Source organism: Sycon ciliatum, chromosome 7 (assembly GCF_964019385.1).
Source record: "Sycon ciliatum chromosome 7, ocSycCili1.1, whole genome shotgun sequence".
NCBI classification, from domain to species: Eukaryota; Metazoa; Porifera; class Calcarea; order Leucosolenida; family Sycettidae; genus Sycon; species Sycon ciliatum.
In genome coordinates this window covers 13,491,866-13,508,603 of record NC_088649.1, presented here as the reverse complement: position 1 = coordinate 13,508,603, position 16,738 = coordinate 13,491,866, and the positions used below count along the sequence as shown (strand labels likewise).

General features: G+C 48.5%; 1 protein-coding gene and 7 non-coding genes across 8 annotated transcripts in view; 5 read left to right on the top strand and 3 right to left on the bottom strand.

Annotated features, from left to right (window-relative positions):
* Nucleotides 1–16,738, top strand: part of LOC135821038 (spectrin beta chain-like) — a 181,080-nt gene that overhangs the window by 76,168 nt on the left and 88,174 nt on the right. The window contains exons 41-51 of the mRNA XM_065334099.1: nucleotides 1,831–2,031; nucleotides 3,427–3,543; nucleotides 4,351–4,464; nucleotides 8,646–8,828; nucleotides 9,310–9,455; nucleotides 9,845–9,959; nucleotides 10,564–10,677; nucleotides 11,043–11,222; nucleotides 13,375–13,578; nucleotides 14,389–14,538; nucleotides 15,098–15,297. Of these exons, the coding sequence (XP_065190171.1) occupies nucleotides 1,831–2,031; nucleotides 3,427–3,543; nucleotides 4,351–4,464; nucleotides 8,646–8,828; nucleotides 9,310–9,455; nucleotides 9,845–9,959; nucleotides 10,564–10,677; nucleotides 11,043–11,222; nucleotides 13,375–13,578; nucleotides 14,389–14,538; nucleotides 15,098–15,297 (1,724 nt within the window). The remainder of the gene's footprint in view (nucleotides 1–1,830; nucleotides 2,032–3,426; nucleotides 3,544–4,350; nucleotides 4,465–8,645; nucleotides 8,829–9,309; nucleotides 9,456–9,844; nucleotides 9,960–10,563; nucleotides 10,678–11,042; nucleotides 11,223–13,374; nucleotides 13,579–14,388; nucleotides 14,539–15,097; nucleotides 15,298–16,738) is intronic.
* Trnan-guu (transfer RNA asparagine (anticodon GUU)) lies at nucleotides 892–965 on the top strand. The gene has a single exon. It is a non-coding gene; the product is annotated as a tRNA-Asn (tRNA).
* On the bottom strand, nucleotides 1,027–1,098 carry Trnae-uuc (transfer RNA glutamic acid (anticodon UUC)). Its single transcript has one exon. It is a non-coding gene; the product is annotated as a tRNA-Glu (tRNA).
* Trnan-guu (transfer RNA asparagine (anticodon GUU)) lies at nucleotides 3,079–3,152 on the top strand. The gene has a single exon. It is a non-coding gene; the product is annotated as a tRNA-Asn (tRNA).
* On the top strand, nucleotides 8,271–8,343 carry Trnar-acg (transfer RNA arginine (anticodon ACG)). Its single transcript has one exon. It is a non-coding gene; the product is annotated as a tRNA-Arg (tRNA).
* Nucleotides 12,178–12,249, bottom strand: Trnap-agg (transfer RNA proline (anticodon AGG)). Its single transcript has one exon. It is a non-coding gene; the product is annotated as a tRNA-Pro (tRNA).
* Nucleotides 15,848–15,921, top strand: Trnan-guu (transfer RNA asparagine (anticodon GUU)). Its single transcript has one exon. It is a non-coding gene; the product is annotated as a tRNA-Asn (tRNA).
* Nucleotides 15,981–16,052, bottom strand: Trnae-uuc (transfer RNA glutamic acid (anticodon UUC)). The gene has a single exon. It is a non-coding gene; the product is annotated as a tRNA-Glu (tRNA).

Sequence of the window (16,738 nt, the reverse complement as noted above, 5' to 3'; positions counted from 1 at the left end):
GCCGTCGTCTCATGAGCGCCCCGGAAAGCAACAGTATCTATTTTCTTGTCGTTCCATTTTCTGGCGAACTCATTCACCTACTACTTCTTCCTTTATGAAAGCTTCAGGTGGCTGAGTTCTCCCACTAGCGACAATCATGCCTTGGAAATGAACAGGATATTCCTAAGGTATATACAGCCAGTGCAGTGATGTCAGTGTACTGCGCGTACTAGTAGTTGTTTGTTTTGTCGAGAAAGAATCCCTTTCGCACTCGCGCGGGCCGCGAGGGCGCAGCACGGAAACAGGTCTATTGAATTCATTTCTTGGTCGATTTCGACAACCAATACGTCGTTGTTTTTCTTTTTTCACTGGCTATCCTTTCTCCGCTTCCGAATTGCGATGCCGTCCACCTGGAAAGCCTTGAAGTGAAACGAGTGGAGGCCGGTTTCGGAGGTAATTTTCGGCCAAACGGCAATCAAATCGAAAAATTCGAAGCGGACGATCTGTTGGTATCTATCGAAAGAAGACGTTGGCCCATAAAAAATCTTTGGAAACTACAACGTATGAACCAAGGAATTACGGTAAGTTTGAGAATTTTGGTACATTAGCTGTACGCTGATTGGTCGATTTGCGCGACCGTTGAGAAACGGGCCAGTGACGCTTTGTACAGCGTTGGTGAGGGCTGAAGTTGAAAAGGCTTGGATGCCCGAACGTGTTTGTCGTTGATAAGGCAGATACAACAGATGGTTTGCAAACTGGAAAGTGACGAAAATTACTGAGCTGTGCACCAACAGGCACGGCACAAGGGTATTTTGTGTGTTAGCATCTCAAACACATGTTCTGCATGTGTGGATCCATTCCGGTCATTCCCATTTACATAGAGTGAGTGGAGTCATCTTGGTGCATCAGCCTGTCTCCGTGGCGCAATCGGTTAGCGCGTTCGGCTGTTAACCGAAAGGTTGGTGGTTCAAGCCCACCCGGGGACGACCTTAGTTTTTGCATTCTTTTCCAAAAAATTGCCTCAAAGATGAAGAAAAAAGTAAGCTGTTCCCACACCGGGAATTGAACCCGGGCCGTCTGGGTGAAAACCAGAAATCCTAACCACTAGACCATATGGGAGATGGCTGGGAGTATCACATTTGTCTATTGCATTGATGATAGCAATAGAGAATCTCGACTCCAAGAAAAGACCTCAAGATCAAGCCAATGTGGCTGAACTTTTTTCTAAGTACAATCTTTTACCTTGGTACGTAGATCACAGCGTTCACTAGCTGCTCAATCGATTGTCAACAGCTTGAGCTGGAGTTATTTGCTCTGCGTGTGTATGTGGTGTTTGTCTGGTGTTGGGTAAGCATCTGCTTGGAAAGGTTCTATCACAAGTGGTTTGTATTCTGTTCTCAACGGGTTGTGTGTTTTTATAGCTCAATTACGTTGGGTGGAAGTAATCCGATTGATGCGTATGTGTACGTGACGTCATAGAACCGCTTTGCCACGGGCCAGGGCAATCATGCCCGGGAGCTAATTTTATATCCGCTTGAGTTTCAAGAAGAAGTCAGTTATTTGTTCCAGGATTCCCTGTGCTGTTTGAGAGTGTGAGTCGGACGTGTGGTGGCAAACATAACACGGTGCAGTGAACAGTCGTGTAACTGAACGCCTCTTTTACGGGCAAAATAAACCCAATGAATTGGAAATGCAATACAAAAACTGGTAAAAATAAAGAATGAAGAAAATGCGAACCCAGTAAAACAAAGAATATCGAACCCAAAAGCAAAAGTAATCCGCGATCTGTGAACAGTTGTGTGCTCAGTAACGATTGTGATTCTTTCTTTTTGCACTGTCCTGCTCTCACAGGCGTTTGAAGTGGAGATAGGCAACCATCAGCCACGCATGGACATCGTCCTTGGCGATGGTGAGGAGCTGCTGACCACCAGCCAGGTAGCGGCGGACGATATCCAATCTCAGCTGAAGCTGCTGCGTCAGGAGTGGGCACAGTTGGAGAAGCAGACTGCTCACCGCGTCGAGATGCTGGAGCACTCGCTGGAGTCGCAGAAGGTATGCACCGCAGCTGGTTATTGCCGTGTCGACCTGAAGAGTTAAGAGGAGACAAGCGCCAAATTTCGGAAATTTAGATTTTGAGCTCATCGTAATCAATAGGTCGAGAGTCACCTTCAGGAAAAATTGACATCAGAAATCCTACTAGAACCACAGATACAAACTGCACATAAATTGAATCCTTTATTGGTCATTAACCGAAAAGTGACAAAATATATTGTAGCGTTTTGCTTCTAAACTTTTCATATGCTGTAGCAGTGTCTGCTCTAGGATTGTAGGACAGCCGGGTACACGTGTACCTGGCGCAACCATTTCAACCGGGTCGGTGCCGGGTACACATGTACCTGGCGTTGTCTCACCAGCCGAGTCACATGCTTTAACTGGTTGGTTGGTATATTTTAATTCGGACAATAAACGGGAACAAGGCCCAATGATATAAAGGCGAATGGATAAGCCGCATTTAGAAAAGAGAGGACAGGAATTAGAAAATTACGAAAGAAGAAGAAGTATCTGACACATACAAGCCATGAAGTCAGTCCTTTCAAAGTTCGAAAGTGTAAAGTACCAACCGGGTCACAGGTGACCCGGTACTATATTTTCAACCGGGTCCAAGCACCGCCCAACCGGGTGGATTACCCGGCTCACCCGGCGCTGGAGCAGACACTGTGTAGGGTGTGTAGACTTCCCTTGTACTGTCCCCAAGCATTCAACCCTGTGCATGGGTCTGATGATGGGCGGGGGGGGGGGGGGGGGGCGGGGGATATGGACTGTTGGAGCTCCGAGTATCTTGGCGACTTGTGCACATATGTGCAGATATGCTTGCCCGAAAAGTACATTTTGTAGCCCTGGACTTGCACGGCCTTGATGCGCTGGGAGTGGTGCGAATGCTGCTGGATGTACCAATGTTCTAACACAGGGATGTAATTATCAGAACTGATCCAGGACGCCAGCTTTGCAAATTGGAGTCGCAAATCACCTAACACAACTGTACTCTGCTCACACACTATCTGGTTTGTGAACTTGGCACACGCCATCCTCCACAAGCAGGTCTCCGTGGCGCAATCGGTTAGCGCGTTCGGCTGTTAACCGAAAGGTTGGTGGTTCAAGCCCACCCGGGGACGGCTTTCTTTTTTCTTCTTCTTTTTTCCCCTGCCACTTGGTGCAATGCACTGTTTGATATGAGTGCGCGGCTGCGAAATTCTTCTATTTCGTGTGCGTTCTCTTTGCACATTGCAGCATGTCTGCGTTCTCACTTTCTTTTTCATGCGGAGCACATGCACGTGCGCGCGTGTGTGCATGTGCGTGTTCGTGTGCGTGTGTGTGCGTGTGTGTGGGGGGGGGGGGGGGGCGTGCGTGCGTGCGTGTGTGCATGTTTTACGTTGTGCGGTGTCCTAGTACTATTCTGAATCGACCGAGGCGGACACATGGATGAATGAGAAAGCAGCACTGGCGGCCAATCAGGACGTGGGAAAAGACGAAGACTCTGACGAGAAAAACTTGACGCGGCACAAGGTTGGTCTCAGTGTTTGATGATCTTTTTCAGATGGGCACGACCGGTGGAAGCAGTTTTTGATTTGTCCGGCTCTACCCTAGCCTTTCATACAGTTTGTGTATCATATAGCGGGTGCACGTAATACTTTCCTCAGCAGCAAACATGCATTTGTTGGTGGCGAACAAGTTGTTCCGTTGATGACCTGACCAGCTGGACCAGTTCCAGCGGGTCTGGATGGATGTCGAAGTATGTGCGTGTATGCCTCACTGCTAGAGGTCCTGGTCAAGTGCTCCACTGATTATTTACTAGATTACTCACCATTCCTCACTTCTCTCCTGTTGCTTATAGGGGATTCGCACGACTCGCAAACTCACGTGGGTGGTACTCTTTTTACTCGTGTGACCCAAGCGCGTGCAAAATCTTGATAAACTTGGTCAGGGGTCCTAGGCCCACGTTTGTGCTTTGCGCGCATGTAAAAACAGCGAGGGTACTTGAGTACAGTACTGAAGTTCATGAGTACACAGCTCAGACGCATGCGAAATTTGCACGGGTCTGTTGTCTGTGTGAATCCGATGGGCAGGTTGTCCACTTTTATACAAACGTGTTTTCGTTCACTTTCACGTCGTGTGAATACCCTAGTATTGTGTTCATGTTTGTATTTGTTTTGTGAATGTTTTTGTTTTGCTTGTTTTTGGGAACATAGCCCCATGCTGTGTGATCCGTCGTGTTGAAAAAAGTGTTTTACTGTTGCAAGTGTTGCAAGTGTATGTCAATTCAGATCATTACACGAATGTTGTTGTTTGTCTGCTGTCCATTCCGTCCTGCAGGCGTTGGAGTTGGACGTGGAAGCGTACATCTCCGTGATCGACCAGCTTGGGCAGGAGTCCCAACGCCTAGTCTCGTCCGGTCACTTTGATGCACCGGCCATTGGTGCTTGTCAGGTGTGTACTCTGTGCCAGCAACATTGCGTAACTTCAGTGTAGTGAAAAACCCTGGTTTTAAACATGTCATCAGAGTAGAATTGCTGGGAGGTGGGGGAAGTGGCTAAGACAAGGGTAGGGGGCTAACGCAAGGGGGGAGGGGGGGGGGGGCTAAGGCAAGTGGGGCTAGGCAAGTGGAAGGGGATGAGGCAAGGGAGAAAGGTGGGGGCCGGGGGGGGGGGGGGGGGGGGCTGAGGCAACATGAAAGAGAAACTTTACACCCATGTGCTTTTCCAATCAATTGGCAGCAGCGGGAAGAGAGCACTTGAGCTATATGCAGCTCAAGTGCTGTCAAATGGCTCTTGATCCTTTCAGATCGTCGATGCCAAAGTCAGCGAATAGGATACAGGTAAAAAAACTGGCATTTAGCAGTATAGAACTTTATGGCTCTTGGAGGTACTCTGCATCCAATATTAAATGGTTGTCAAATCTAGGAGGTGCATCTTCTGTTGACCAGCATGCCAGCATATCTCCGATTCGAAAGACAGCGCAGAGAAATTGCCGAGTCTAGCTCCCCAGTATCCGCCACTAGGTTGTGCACAAAGCTCACCTTCTCCTTGGCTCTGCACACGGATGCGAAATGGTGCTGCGTGTGGCAGAAATTACACGACTTTCCCCAGGCAGTGCAGCTCCCTCGTTTCTCATGCCATTGTCCGCCGCAGCCAGTGCACTTGCGGCCAGCTTTGGCAAGTCTGTTGTTGTAAGAACGCGACTTCAGCGATGATGGCGCTGACCTAACACTGTGTTCGGCTGCAGCCCTTTGGGCAGATGTCAGCTCTGCAGCCCGCGTAGCCACAAGTTCCTCTGCCGTTGCCGTGGCTAAGAAATCTGCAAATTTCCTGTCGTTCGCCATAGCTAAAACAATTTCTTCGTGATGGCTTGGCGTCGTAGCCCTTGCACGAACTGGTCCTTTGGTTCGCGATCCAAATGTGAGTCAAATTCGCAAGTGGATGCCAGTCGCTTCAGCCGATTCGCGAATTCAGTTACAGTTTCAGTTCCTTGTCGGTGCTGTGAAAACGATAGCTTTCAGCCACTACGCCCAGCTTCGGTTGAAAATGTTTCTTCAAGAGATCGGCTATCTCATCAAATCTCTTAGACAATGACTTGTCAGGAAAGCACAAGTCCTTCAGCGTAGAGTACGTAGCTTTACCCGCCAACGCAACAATCAGGGCAGCCGTTTCGACTTTCCCTGCAGCAGCGGCGTCATCTGAATCTGTGGTAGCTGCTGCTCCAATTTTATTTCCGGCAAGATATCACTCAAGAAGACGGTTACGATGGCCAGCCGGACAACAAAGAAGTTGAGGCCAAAGAGAATGATTTCATTTCTTGCGCATGCTTATTATGCAGTGCGACGTAATACTCAGTGAGTCAGGCCGCTACAGTACTCCCCCGCCAGTGGTGAGGTCGGGAGGAGCGAAGCACGATAAACAAGAAAAAGAAGGAGAAAGGAAAGCGCGGCATGTACAAGGCGAAAAGGCAATACAAATACAAATATCATACATATATACAGGAGCGCATTGCGGGCGTGAAAATTGTTTACGACGTGGCGACAAAGGCCAAAACAAAAGTCAAACAACAGTAAGTGGAAGAGAGAGAGATGCATGATATCGGCCACGACAAACACCCACTGAAATCGTCGACGGAGACCAATGTCAATCGTCAGGGATCGCATCCCATATGTGACAATAGTACTGCCATTTGCTGCTCGCAGTGGTGGAGTGCCACGGCAACGGTGACGCTCCTGGGAGGTCGGCAGCACTACACTGACGGTGGCTCCGGTGTCCACCAAGAACTGCATCTTGGAGAGCCGATCACGGACGTGCAGACGGTGGCGACTTCCAGCTGGGCCAGACAAGGGTGCCACTACTTGCTGGCCTGCACGCTTTTCTGCCGCTTGAAAGAGCAGGGGCTCCGGCAATGGCGAGCACGATCGCCGAATCGGTGGTGGTAATAAAAGCACACGTCGCGTGTTGGTGTGCTGGACCGGGAGTGCGAAGGTGTGCTGCTCCGGGAACGACCACGGAAACGAGGCTCAGCAAGGGCTGACACTGCTGCAGTCAATTCAGCAATTTGCCGCTCCAGGCGTGCCACAGTGCTGTCCGGCATAATTGCAGCAGCAGGCCGAAGAGCTATAATCGCGTTCGCTTCGGGCGAAACTGCCAAAATTCGGTCAGCCACGGTGGCAAGATCCTCCAGGGGCAATGCCTCTGAGCTCGAGGCGAGGATCAGGCGGGCCTTCTCTGGCAGCCGCAGGATGTATAATTCGCGGAACAGTCCGTCGTCCATCATGTGATCATCCAGTAGTTGTTGCATTCGCCGCAACAGCTGTGTTGGCTTCCTGTCGCCTAACTCTTCTTCGAACAACACACAAACAAAATACTGGCAGCGAGAGTTCGGAATACCGGCACTTGGGCTACACAATGCGGTAGCCTGATACTGACCGGTTGCGCGGGGTCACCAAAATCACCAATGTAGGCACCCAAGATGACAGAGGTCGTATCTGTTCACGGGGAGACAGATGAATCCAGGGACATACCACCCTGGGGCCTAATAATTACAACTCCGAGGAGAGGGCAACTTTGTCCAACAGTTGTTGTTTATTTAGAACAAAGAGGAAGAAATGTTTCATGCGCATGCGTTTAACTAGTGAGAGAGCTGACGTCATGCAGCGAGGTCTCCACAGGCTCTCCAAGGAGCGAGAATCTTCGTCGCCAATTATTACAACATAATTGTACTGAAACAAGGGTGTCATTATAATATATTCCATAAGACAACAAAACAAGGAAGTCAGTTCAAGGACGGGAAAGACACAAGAACAACAGAAAGGGGAAGGTCGCGTGCGTGAACCTGCATGCATGCAGAGTCCCAGTGACGTCTTAGTGACGTCTTAGTGACGTCTTAGTGACGTCTTAGTGACGTCTTAGTGACGTCTTAGTGACGTCTTAGTGACGTCTTAGTGACGTCTTAGTGACGTCTTAGTGACGTCTTAGTGACGTCTTAGTGACGTCTTAGTGACGTCTTAGTGACGTCTTAGTGACGTCTTAGTGACGTCTTAGTGACGTCTTAGTGACGTCTTAGTGACGTCTTAGTGACGTCTTAGTGACGTCTTAGTGACGTCTTAGTGACGTCAAGAGTACTGTAAAACATGTTATTTTTGGTGTTATTTTAATTTCGGTGATTTCCGTTGAGAAAACAGGCACCTAAATTTAAATTACGCCTAAAAGGCACTAGAGCATGCACTGTATGTGATGGGAAAACTGGTCACCTAATTCTACATTACACCTGAAACCTGGCAGGTCCCTGGCACCGAAATTTTGATGCACCTAAAATTACATGTTTTACAGTATACCCCCCCCCCCCCCCCCCCCCAAGAGTGTGCAACTCCTGATACCTTTTTATGGGGTTTCGCCGACAGCGAAAACTCACATCACGTGGTGCAGTGTCGCAGTTGTACGTTTCCAGCTCGTTTTTAGCGAGCAGTGGAGTAATAAATAGCGCACTCAACAACTCACTGCGGGTATGCAAATCCCCAGCATGATCATGGCAGATATTCGGATTGCGCGCACGCTATCCTTCGTTTGTACGTAGTACGAACGTATCTGAGACACGTGATGTGAATTTTCGCCGTCGGAGACCCCATGTGCAGAGCTGCACACTCTTTGATGGTTATATACTCTTCATGTACATAAGAAGACGTGCATAGATAACACAATAGTGATTGTCCTCTTTCTTCAACAAGAAAACCAGGTTGTGTTATATGTGTGACTGGCCGCGTGGCCCAACGGATAAGGCGCCTGACTACGAATCAGGAGATTCCAGGTTCGAATCCTGGCGTGGTCGCTTTTTTTTAATGCTTCATGGCTGTTGGGGTGGGGAGCCTGGAGGTGCCGAATTTCTGGCATTGAATTTTCGGCTTCAGCTTGGTTTGAATAGGTTTTTTTTCTCTTTTTTCTGTGTGGGACGGGTTCTTGTTGGTGTGTCGGGATGGTTGCTGTGGTGGGTTGGATGGTGTTGGTTGTGGCTTGAAGCCGGTGGCCGAGTCTGTGAGGTGTTTCATTCTCCATTTCCCTCATTTCCCCGTTTGCTTATGATTTGACAGTCCTAATGTTAGTATTATTACCTCACTGTTTGCCTCTGTGCAGGCTCAACTTGAGGAGCAGCTGGAAGGTCTACAGACACTGGTCGCAGCACGGCGAGGCAGGCTGGAGGAGACGAAGAAGCTACATCAGTTCATGCGCGAGGCTAACGAAGTGGCCAGCTGGATTGCTGATCAGCTGGCGACCGCGTCAAGCACCGACTACGGCAAAGACTTTGAACACTTACAGGTCAGTGTGTAGATCTTTGTATAGGTGTGTTGCAACTCGCTGAATCTTACTACTCGTAATGTCGCGTATTAAAGCCGGGCTTATTCCTGTAGAAGCCGATGCCAGGGCTAGGCTTCTATTCACATCAGGCTTCTATTCAAACCAGGTATTTCTACGTATGTGTATCAGCACTAAAACCAGGCTTCTGTGCCGACAGTTTATCTTGAAAATCAGGCTTCTATTCAAAACAAGCTTTATTATATGGTCTGCCATCTGAAGTATAATTTGTTGGTGTTCGTGAGTGGGTGTGTTTGGCTGCGCTGACAAATTTCAAAATTTAGAGCCCAAATCAGTGCAATTGTTTATACACGGTGTACCTGGGGCAAAGTTGAGTGTTGTGATCAATAGCATAGCGACTGTAGCATGTTCAATGCCCTGCCTCACCATTTTTAACCCGGTCCACCTTGTGTGTGGCGTGTGTGTACTTTGGTGACTCTCGCAGGTTCTGCTGAAGAAGTTCAATGACTTCAAACAGTCCGTCCAGAGTCAGTCAGAGAGTTTCAAGGCCTGCAACGCTCTTGCCCGGCGTCTGGTTGCCGAGGGACATTCTGATACGGTTGCCATCAAGGAGCGACAGGACAGCTTGCGGTAAGCAACCGATGGTTATGCTGCTGCGGTTGCTGCTGCTGGTGGTGTTGTTGTTGCTGCTGCTGCTGCTGCTGATGTTGCTGCTGCTGCTGCTACTACTTGTGGCTGATTCAATTCTGAATGTGTTTGTAGATGATGGGTGTGAGATGAAGTTGGCAATACTGTTCTGTCTGCTGTTGTCACCTAAGAATGTGAAATACAGTTGTGACTGTGGACATGTGTGTGCGTGTGCGTGTCTACGTGCATGCGTGTGCGTGTGTGTGTGTGTGTACGTGTGCGTGTGTGTGTGTGTACATGTGCGTGTGTGTGTGTACGTACATGCGTGTTCATTTGTGTTTGATGTGCATGTGTTTGTTCATGCGTTCATTCCTTTCCATCGGCTGCTGCAGGGCCTCATGGCAAATGTTGCAGGAGGCAATCACTGCACGCAGCAAGAGGCTGGCTGGAGCACACGAGATCCACAAGTTCATTGCCAACACCACTGACTTGTTGAGTCGTATACATGTGAGCACTACACAGGCAATGGGGGATTTTCAACAGTCAGGTGACGCTTCACATTTCATCCGTATACGGATTTAGCCTCCAGCTTTACCACCACAGACTCCTGCCGAATATGGACGATCGAGCCAGTTTGTCTCCTATAATATAGAAGACAAACTGGCTATATTATATGGATGAAATGGGTGGTGTCACGTGACTATGGAACACCCCATATAGCATGCGTCTGGACATCCTACATACTGTGCATTGTGGGAAATGTTTGCACGGATGGAAGTTGGTTTGATTTCCTGCCCCAGGCGCAGTGTTTTAGAATATTTCCGTTGTAAATTTCCGTTGTAAATTTTCCACACGGCTGCAAGTGGTCGCTGTGTTCACTTCCATGTGCCTGTCTGTCCATGTGCCTATCTGTCCATCTGCCTGTCTGTTTGTATGCTCATTTGTTCTTATGCGCATGTGTTGATAATCTCTACGCTTGAAGTGAGGTGTGGCTGCCTGAGAGCGTGTTCAATACATCTTAATGCAAAGCCTTGCAAACACACAGAGAAAGGAAGAGAACATGTTGGTATTCTCCATGTGTATTCTGGCCATCCTCTCTCCGTGCTTCCAGGAAAAACACGCCATTGTTCCAGAAGATGATCTTGGCCGTGACGTGGCCACCGTGGAGGCATTGCAGCGCAAACACGAAGGATTCGAGAATGAAATCGCCGCTCTCGGCACGCAGGTATGGCTTTGGGAGCAGGGTCTGAGCTTTGCAGAGTTTCACATGTTGCACCTGTGCCGAGAAAGCGAAGTTGATGAGGTCAAAGCAAGAATAACAGAACAGAGCGTATTGACTTTGGATATATGATGTTAGTGTAAAGTTGCGAAGGGGGACGATGAGTCCCTCGCGACAATGACTGGTGTGCACATATGTATGTGTGTGTGTGTGTGTGTGTGTGTGTGTGTGTGTGTGTGTGTGTGTGTGTGCGTGCACGCGCGTGTGCTGTGTATGTGTGTGTGTGTGTTGTGTGTGTGTGTGTGCACGTGTGTGTGTGCACGCGTGCGTGCGTGCGTTGCGTGCGTGTGTGTATCTGTACATGAGTGCAGGTTCAGGGTATGATCCAGGAAGCTGGTCGGTTGGAAGCATCGTTCCCCGGCTCCAGTGCACAGCAGATCAGATCGCTACAAACCGATGTCAGCACTTCATGGGAGGCACTGCAAGCACTGTGTGCCGCACGTCGATTAAAACTACGCGATTCCCTGGAACTGCAGAGGCTGTTGGGTTCTGTGAGTTTTCATGTCAATGCGTATTACGTTTGTCCGTGTATTTTTCTGTTGCCTGTTTGTTTGTGTGTACATGCGTATCTGTGTGCCTTTTTCTGTGTGCGTCTGTTCATCTGTGTCGCCATCCGTATGTCAGTCCGTCAAGCCGTCATTCTGTCTCTCTTTCCCCCCCCCCCAAGTTATTTCTGAGAGATTATTGCACTCAGGGTCTGTTTGGAGAATGTAGTTTATATCCTGGGTTGTGTCCAACTCACTTTGTACACACCGGCATACTGATCTTCCACACTGATCCCCACACTGATCCCCACACTGATTCCCACACTGAATCTCTTCCCCATGTAGTTTCTACTTCGGGAAGATGGATGAATTGACTCTATCTTGGAGTCGAACTGAACGAGTGTGATGGTTTCCAACTCGACCGCACTGTGTAATGCAATAGCTCGATAGGCAGATTCATTCTAAAATCAAACTGGTGAATTGTTGACAGCTGGGAATGAATGCAGCAGCCTTGTTGTATCTGGCTCTCGATGTACAGTGTGCTGCCGCTGACATGTGAGGTGCAATGGAGAATAGCAGGCTCCCAGTCAGTCTTCGCATTATGCTGACTTCTGTGCGCACTTAGGGGCCGTCCGTAATTATCGATGTTTTCACGAAGAGAACAAGTTTCGTTTATGGGTTTCGGGTGGGTTGAGGAGAGTTTCGTTTTGAAAATTATTGATAGCTGAAACATCAATCCATTCTAGCTGTCAAGTCAATCTATTTTTTGTTGAAGCGGGTGGGTGGGTGGGGGAGGGTCATAACTAAGATAATGCCGGATGGCCCCTTACTTGCTTTCAGTCTGCTTGCAAAAACAAGGAAATGATGCGGCGCTGTGTGTTGTCTGTCTGCTGTAATCAATGATTGCATCTTTTTCTTCTTGTGGTGTTGGGAAAAACTAGGAAAAGAAAAACAAAAAATTGGGTCTGTCCGGGATTTGAACCCGGGACCTCTCGCACCCTAAGCGAGAATCATACCCCTAGACCAACAGACCAACCACACTTTCAGCTGGATTTGTTTGAGCTTAGTGATGACCGTGGAATTGTCTGTTGCCAATGGCCTTCCCTCCCTTTGGGACACTACATGTATTGTGTTTGCGTTTGTGTGTTGGGGTATGATCGAGCTCTTGTGCTTTGTGCAGTGTTACCAACTGCCCGTATTTGTCCGTATTTTTACGGAAAAACGATGTTTTGTCCGCAGTACGGATTTCAATCGAATTATCCCGGAAAAGCGAAAAAAAATACGGTGTCTTCGAAAGGAGGGAAAAATGGTGCAGAAGACGCCCATCCACGTGCATGCCATCGATCGATCTACCCCAAATCGGATCGCAGAGTGCATGCAGCCTGCATGCAGTGCGCTGTACACCTGTACATGTATACATGCCATGTGCATCATGCGCTGTATCATGCGCTGTACATGTCATGTGCATGTCGTGTGCATGTTCATGCGCATCGGATTGCAGAGTAGATGCAGGCAGTGCAGCGCTGCCTGCATCACTCGCCATCACTGATATGATGGGATCAGTGCATGCGGTCATGCGCTGTACATGTCATGTGCATGTTCATGCGCATCGCAGTACATGTGCGACTTCACATGCCTGATGATATCGTTGAAAGCGAAGTGAATTCCCTTCTTGCTATTCGTTATACCTGGCGGTAGCGACCACAACTCTTTGAAGCAAGGGGTAGCTTTTTTCGGCTTTTTCTTCAATCCAGCTTCTTGCCTTGGTTCCTTGTCAGAAATTTGCGCAGGTAATAAAAACTATACAAGTGAGAAATGATAGGAAATTCAACAAGTGCAGTGTGACAATGGACATGCATGTGCAAGTGTGTGTGTATTGGTTTTTTTCCAAATTACACTATAAATAATCAGTGAGAATGTTGACCTGAAAAAAACAAGTACGGAAAACGCTGAAAAATTCCGCAAAATGGCACTGAGCAATACGGATGGGGGTAGAGGGCACTTGGTAACACTGTTTGTGTGATGTTGTTTTTGTGTATGTGTGTGTATGTGTGTGTGTGTACGTGTGTGTTTGTGTGTGTATGTGTGTATTTGCACGTGTGCGTGTACACGTGTGTGTGTGTGTGTGTGTGTGCGTGTGTGCGTGTGTTGCTACTAGGTACGTGACATGCTGTCTTGGATCACTGACATGTCCTCCATCATCTCCAGCGACAGTCCAGCGGGTAACGTACAGGGCGCCGAGGAAGAGCTCTCTAAGCATAGCCAGGTGCGCGCCGAGATCGATGCCCGCGAGGAGACAATGAGCTCGCTAGTGCGTGCTGGCGATCGTCTCATTGCGCAACAGCACTACGCCGCTGACGAGGTAATGCTGATGATGTCATTATGATGTCATTGAGTGTGAATGGTGTTTAGGTATGATGTCATTGTGCATGTGAGTTGATGTTAACTATGATGTCATTATGCTTGTGAGTTGATGTTAGCCATGGTGCCATTATCGTGCGTGCGTGCATGCGAGTGTGCTTGCTTGACTGCATGCGTGTACAGTCAGTATCGCCTATAGCGTTGGTGTTTGATTTTGAGCATTTTATCACTATAAGCGATATATTACTATGACCGATACTGCATGCAATGTATGCGAGTGGGGTGTCAAACGACTCAGCGCGCCGTGCACATACGCACTACATACATTTACAATGTACCTGTAGCTGGCTGTAGCTCCTGACACACAAAATCAGCATTTCCTCATGATGGAGGCATGTTTTGGCAACTTGTACGAGCAAAACTCACCAAACAACACTCACTGGACAAGTTCTTCACGAAGAAGTAACACCCTGTTCTCCTCTGACATCGCTTGATTTTACATCAATCACTATAACCGATGCCAAAATAATGTAATAAAGGTCTTTTGAAATATGAATTTGATCACTATAGGCGATATATTACTATAGACGATTATTACTATACGCGATAACTGTGTATACTTAGTTATGGCAAATGAAAATGAATTTGAGAAATTGATCACTATATCCGGTATATTACTATAGCCGCCAACCTTATAGGCGATACGTACTGTATATATGTTGGTGGGTGCAAGGGTGCGTGCAATGGCAAAGCGATACTCTGTTCCTGTCTCCTGTGTGTTACCGCCGGACTTTCTCCGTGGTGCATATAGATTCGTGATCGTCTGTCTGACTTGGCATTAGCACGTGATGCTCTGCTGGTTGACTGGCAAGAGAAACAACGAGCACTACAGACACAGCTTGACGTGCAGACTTTCAACCGAGATGTGCAGCAAGCTGATGCCATGAACAGTGGTATTGAGGTAAGTTGTGGGTGTGCGACGCTGTGTACTCTGTGTGTGTGTGTGTGTGTGTGCGTGTGTGTGTGTGTGTGTGTTTGTGTGTACCCGCCCGCGCATGCTCGTATGTAGGTACCTGAGTGCGAGTGTTGCGTGCACACGTGGGTGTGCGTGACTACGTGTATTGTATGAGCACATGTGCGGTGCATGTGTGCGTGTGTGTGTGTGTGTGTTTGCGTGTGTGTGTGTGTGTGTGTGTGTCCGCACATTTGTGTATGCTTGCCAGTGCTTAGGTGAAAGTGATTGGAGACTAACACTATGAGTGTACATGCAGCAGCCCCCTGCAGGTTCCTCTGAGGCCAATACTGATACTGCATATGGCAGGGGCGTCGGAACTACAGTAGTGCGGCAAGTGCGCACCAATAATTTAATGTTGTCACTGTTGAGGCAGTAGAGTATCGGTTACGTGGACCCAATTTTCCAATTTTTCCCGGGGATATTCCCCGCTCCCCGCCTCTTCATGACCGCATGAATACACCTTTCGACACCCCTGTATTGTTGTTGCTGTTCCTCATTTCTACAGTTGTTCCTGACGAATGATGAACTTGGCAACACGGTGGACGAAGTGGAGACATTGATCAAGAAGCACGAGGCCTACGAGATGCTGGTGGCCGGCCAGGAAGAGAAGGTGGCCGCGGTGGAGCAGTTTGCAGCGCGCCTTGCCACCTACGACGGAGTCGACCAGGACTCCATCCAGGCGCCGCTGGAAGAGGTCCTGGAGAGGTCAGTAGTGCATGGTGATACAGTGCAGACCAAAGAAATCCAACCTCATGAATAAAATAGCATTGCCGGGCGCTACACAACCCTAGCACTACACATTCTGGTCTGTGCACTCGAACGCTACTTTATTCATGAGGTTGGATTTCTTTGGCCAACACTGTAGTTGTGTACTGTAAGGGTTGAATGTCTAACGGGGCACTAACTCAAGAAACATTACTAGTGCACTGCTCATTCTCTCCCCTGCACTAGAGACACATAGGATGGGTGTGGAATGGCAGGGCTGTTAAACTTTGTGCCCGCTAAGTGGGTGCAGCCGTCCCTCTTTAATCCGGCACTTTATAAACCAGCACCGTCTATAAACCAGCACAATTTTCATTAGCCAAAATGTCCTCTTCATGCACATTGCAACAGTAGATCAGATTTGTTAATCCAGCACCCTCCCTAGTCCAGCAGATTTTCTTCAGCACGAATGGTGCTGGATTTTAAAGGGACCAAGGTATTTGTTTAGTGCGACCGTGACTTGATCGGTCTTGGCCTTCACATGACCCATCTGGTCTCCGTGGCGCAATCGGTTAGCGCGTTCGGCTGTTAACCGAAAGGTTGGTGGTTCAAGCCCACCCGACGACCTTTGTTTTTTTGTATTATTTTTGGAAAATTGATCAAACAAAGAAGAAAAAAGTAAGCTGTTCCCACACCGGGAATTGAACCCGGGCCGTCTGGGTGAAAACCAGAAATCCTAACCACTAGACCATATGGGAGATGGCTGGGAGTATCACACTTGTCGATTGCATTGATGATTGCAATAGAGATGGGCAATTATTAATTTAATGGGCCTGCAAATTTTCCTTTTTTTGGTGGCAATAACTTGTTTAGCTCCTTTGTTGTTGTTCCATTTTTGCGATGCGATGCGATGCCTGATGTGACGGCCGTGAAACCGGGGAAATCCCCAAATTGCACCCATCGAGCAGCTCTTGCAGGTTGAGCTGGGCTCAACTTGCCTGAGATCAGCCAGTTCTGATGCGATGTGCGATTTGGGCCTTCTTTGCAGAAAAGCCTGCATGTAGGCTAGGTTCAAGAGTTCTTTGTACAAGTTGAGCCTAGCTGTGCAGAAAGCAAAGGTTGCCGTACATCCTGCATTGGGGTTTGGCCTTTGGGGCACATCAGAAAGGCGCTGTCGCATCACTGAATTCTTCTGTGGATGGTGTTTCGCGAGTTCACGCACACTTCCGCATCGCAGATTACGTCGCATCGCAAAAAAGAATGCTTCTATGAATCCCGCTTTAGTCCTGTGCCATGTTCGACCTGCCCTGTACACAGATTGACAGGACCGTGTGCATGATACGTTCAATGTGCTTGACCCGGGGGATTTCACCCCCCCCCCCCCTGATTCTAGCCCCCCCGGTTTGAAAGTTCTCATGTAAATACAGCCAGGGAGACAGGTTTT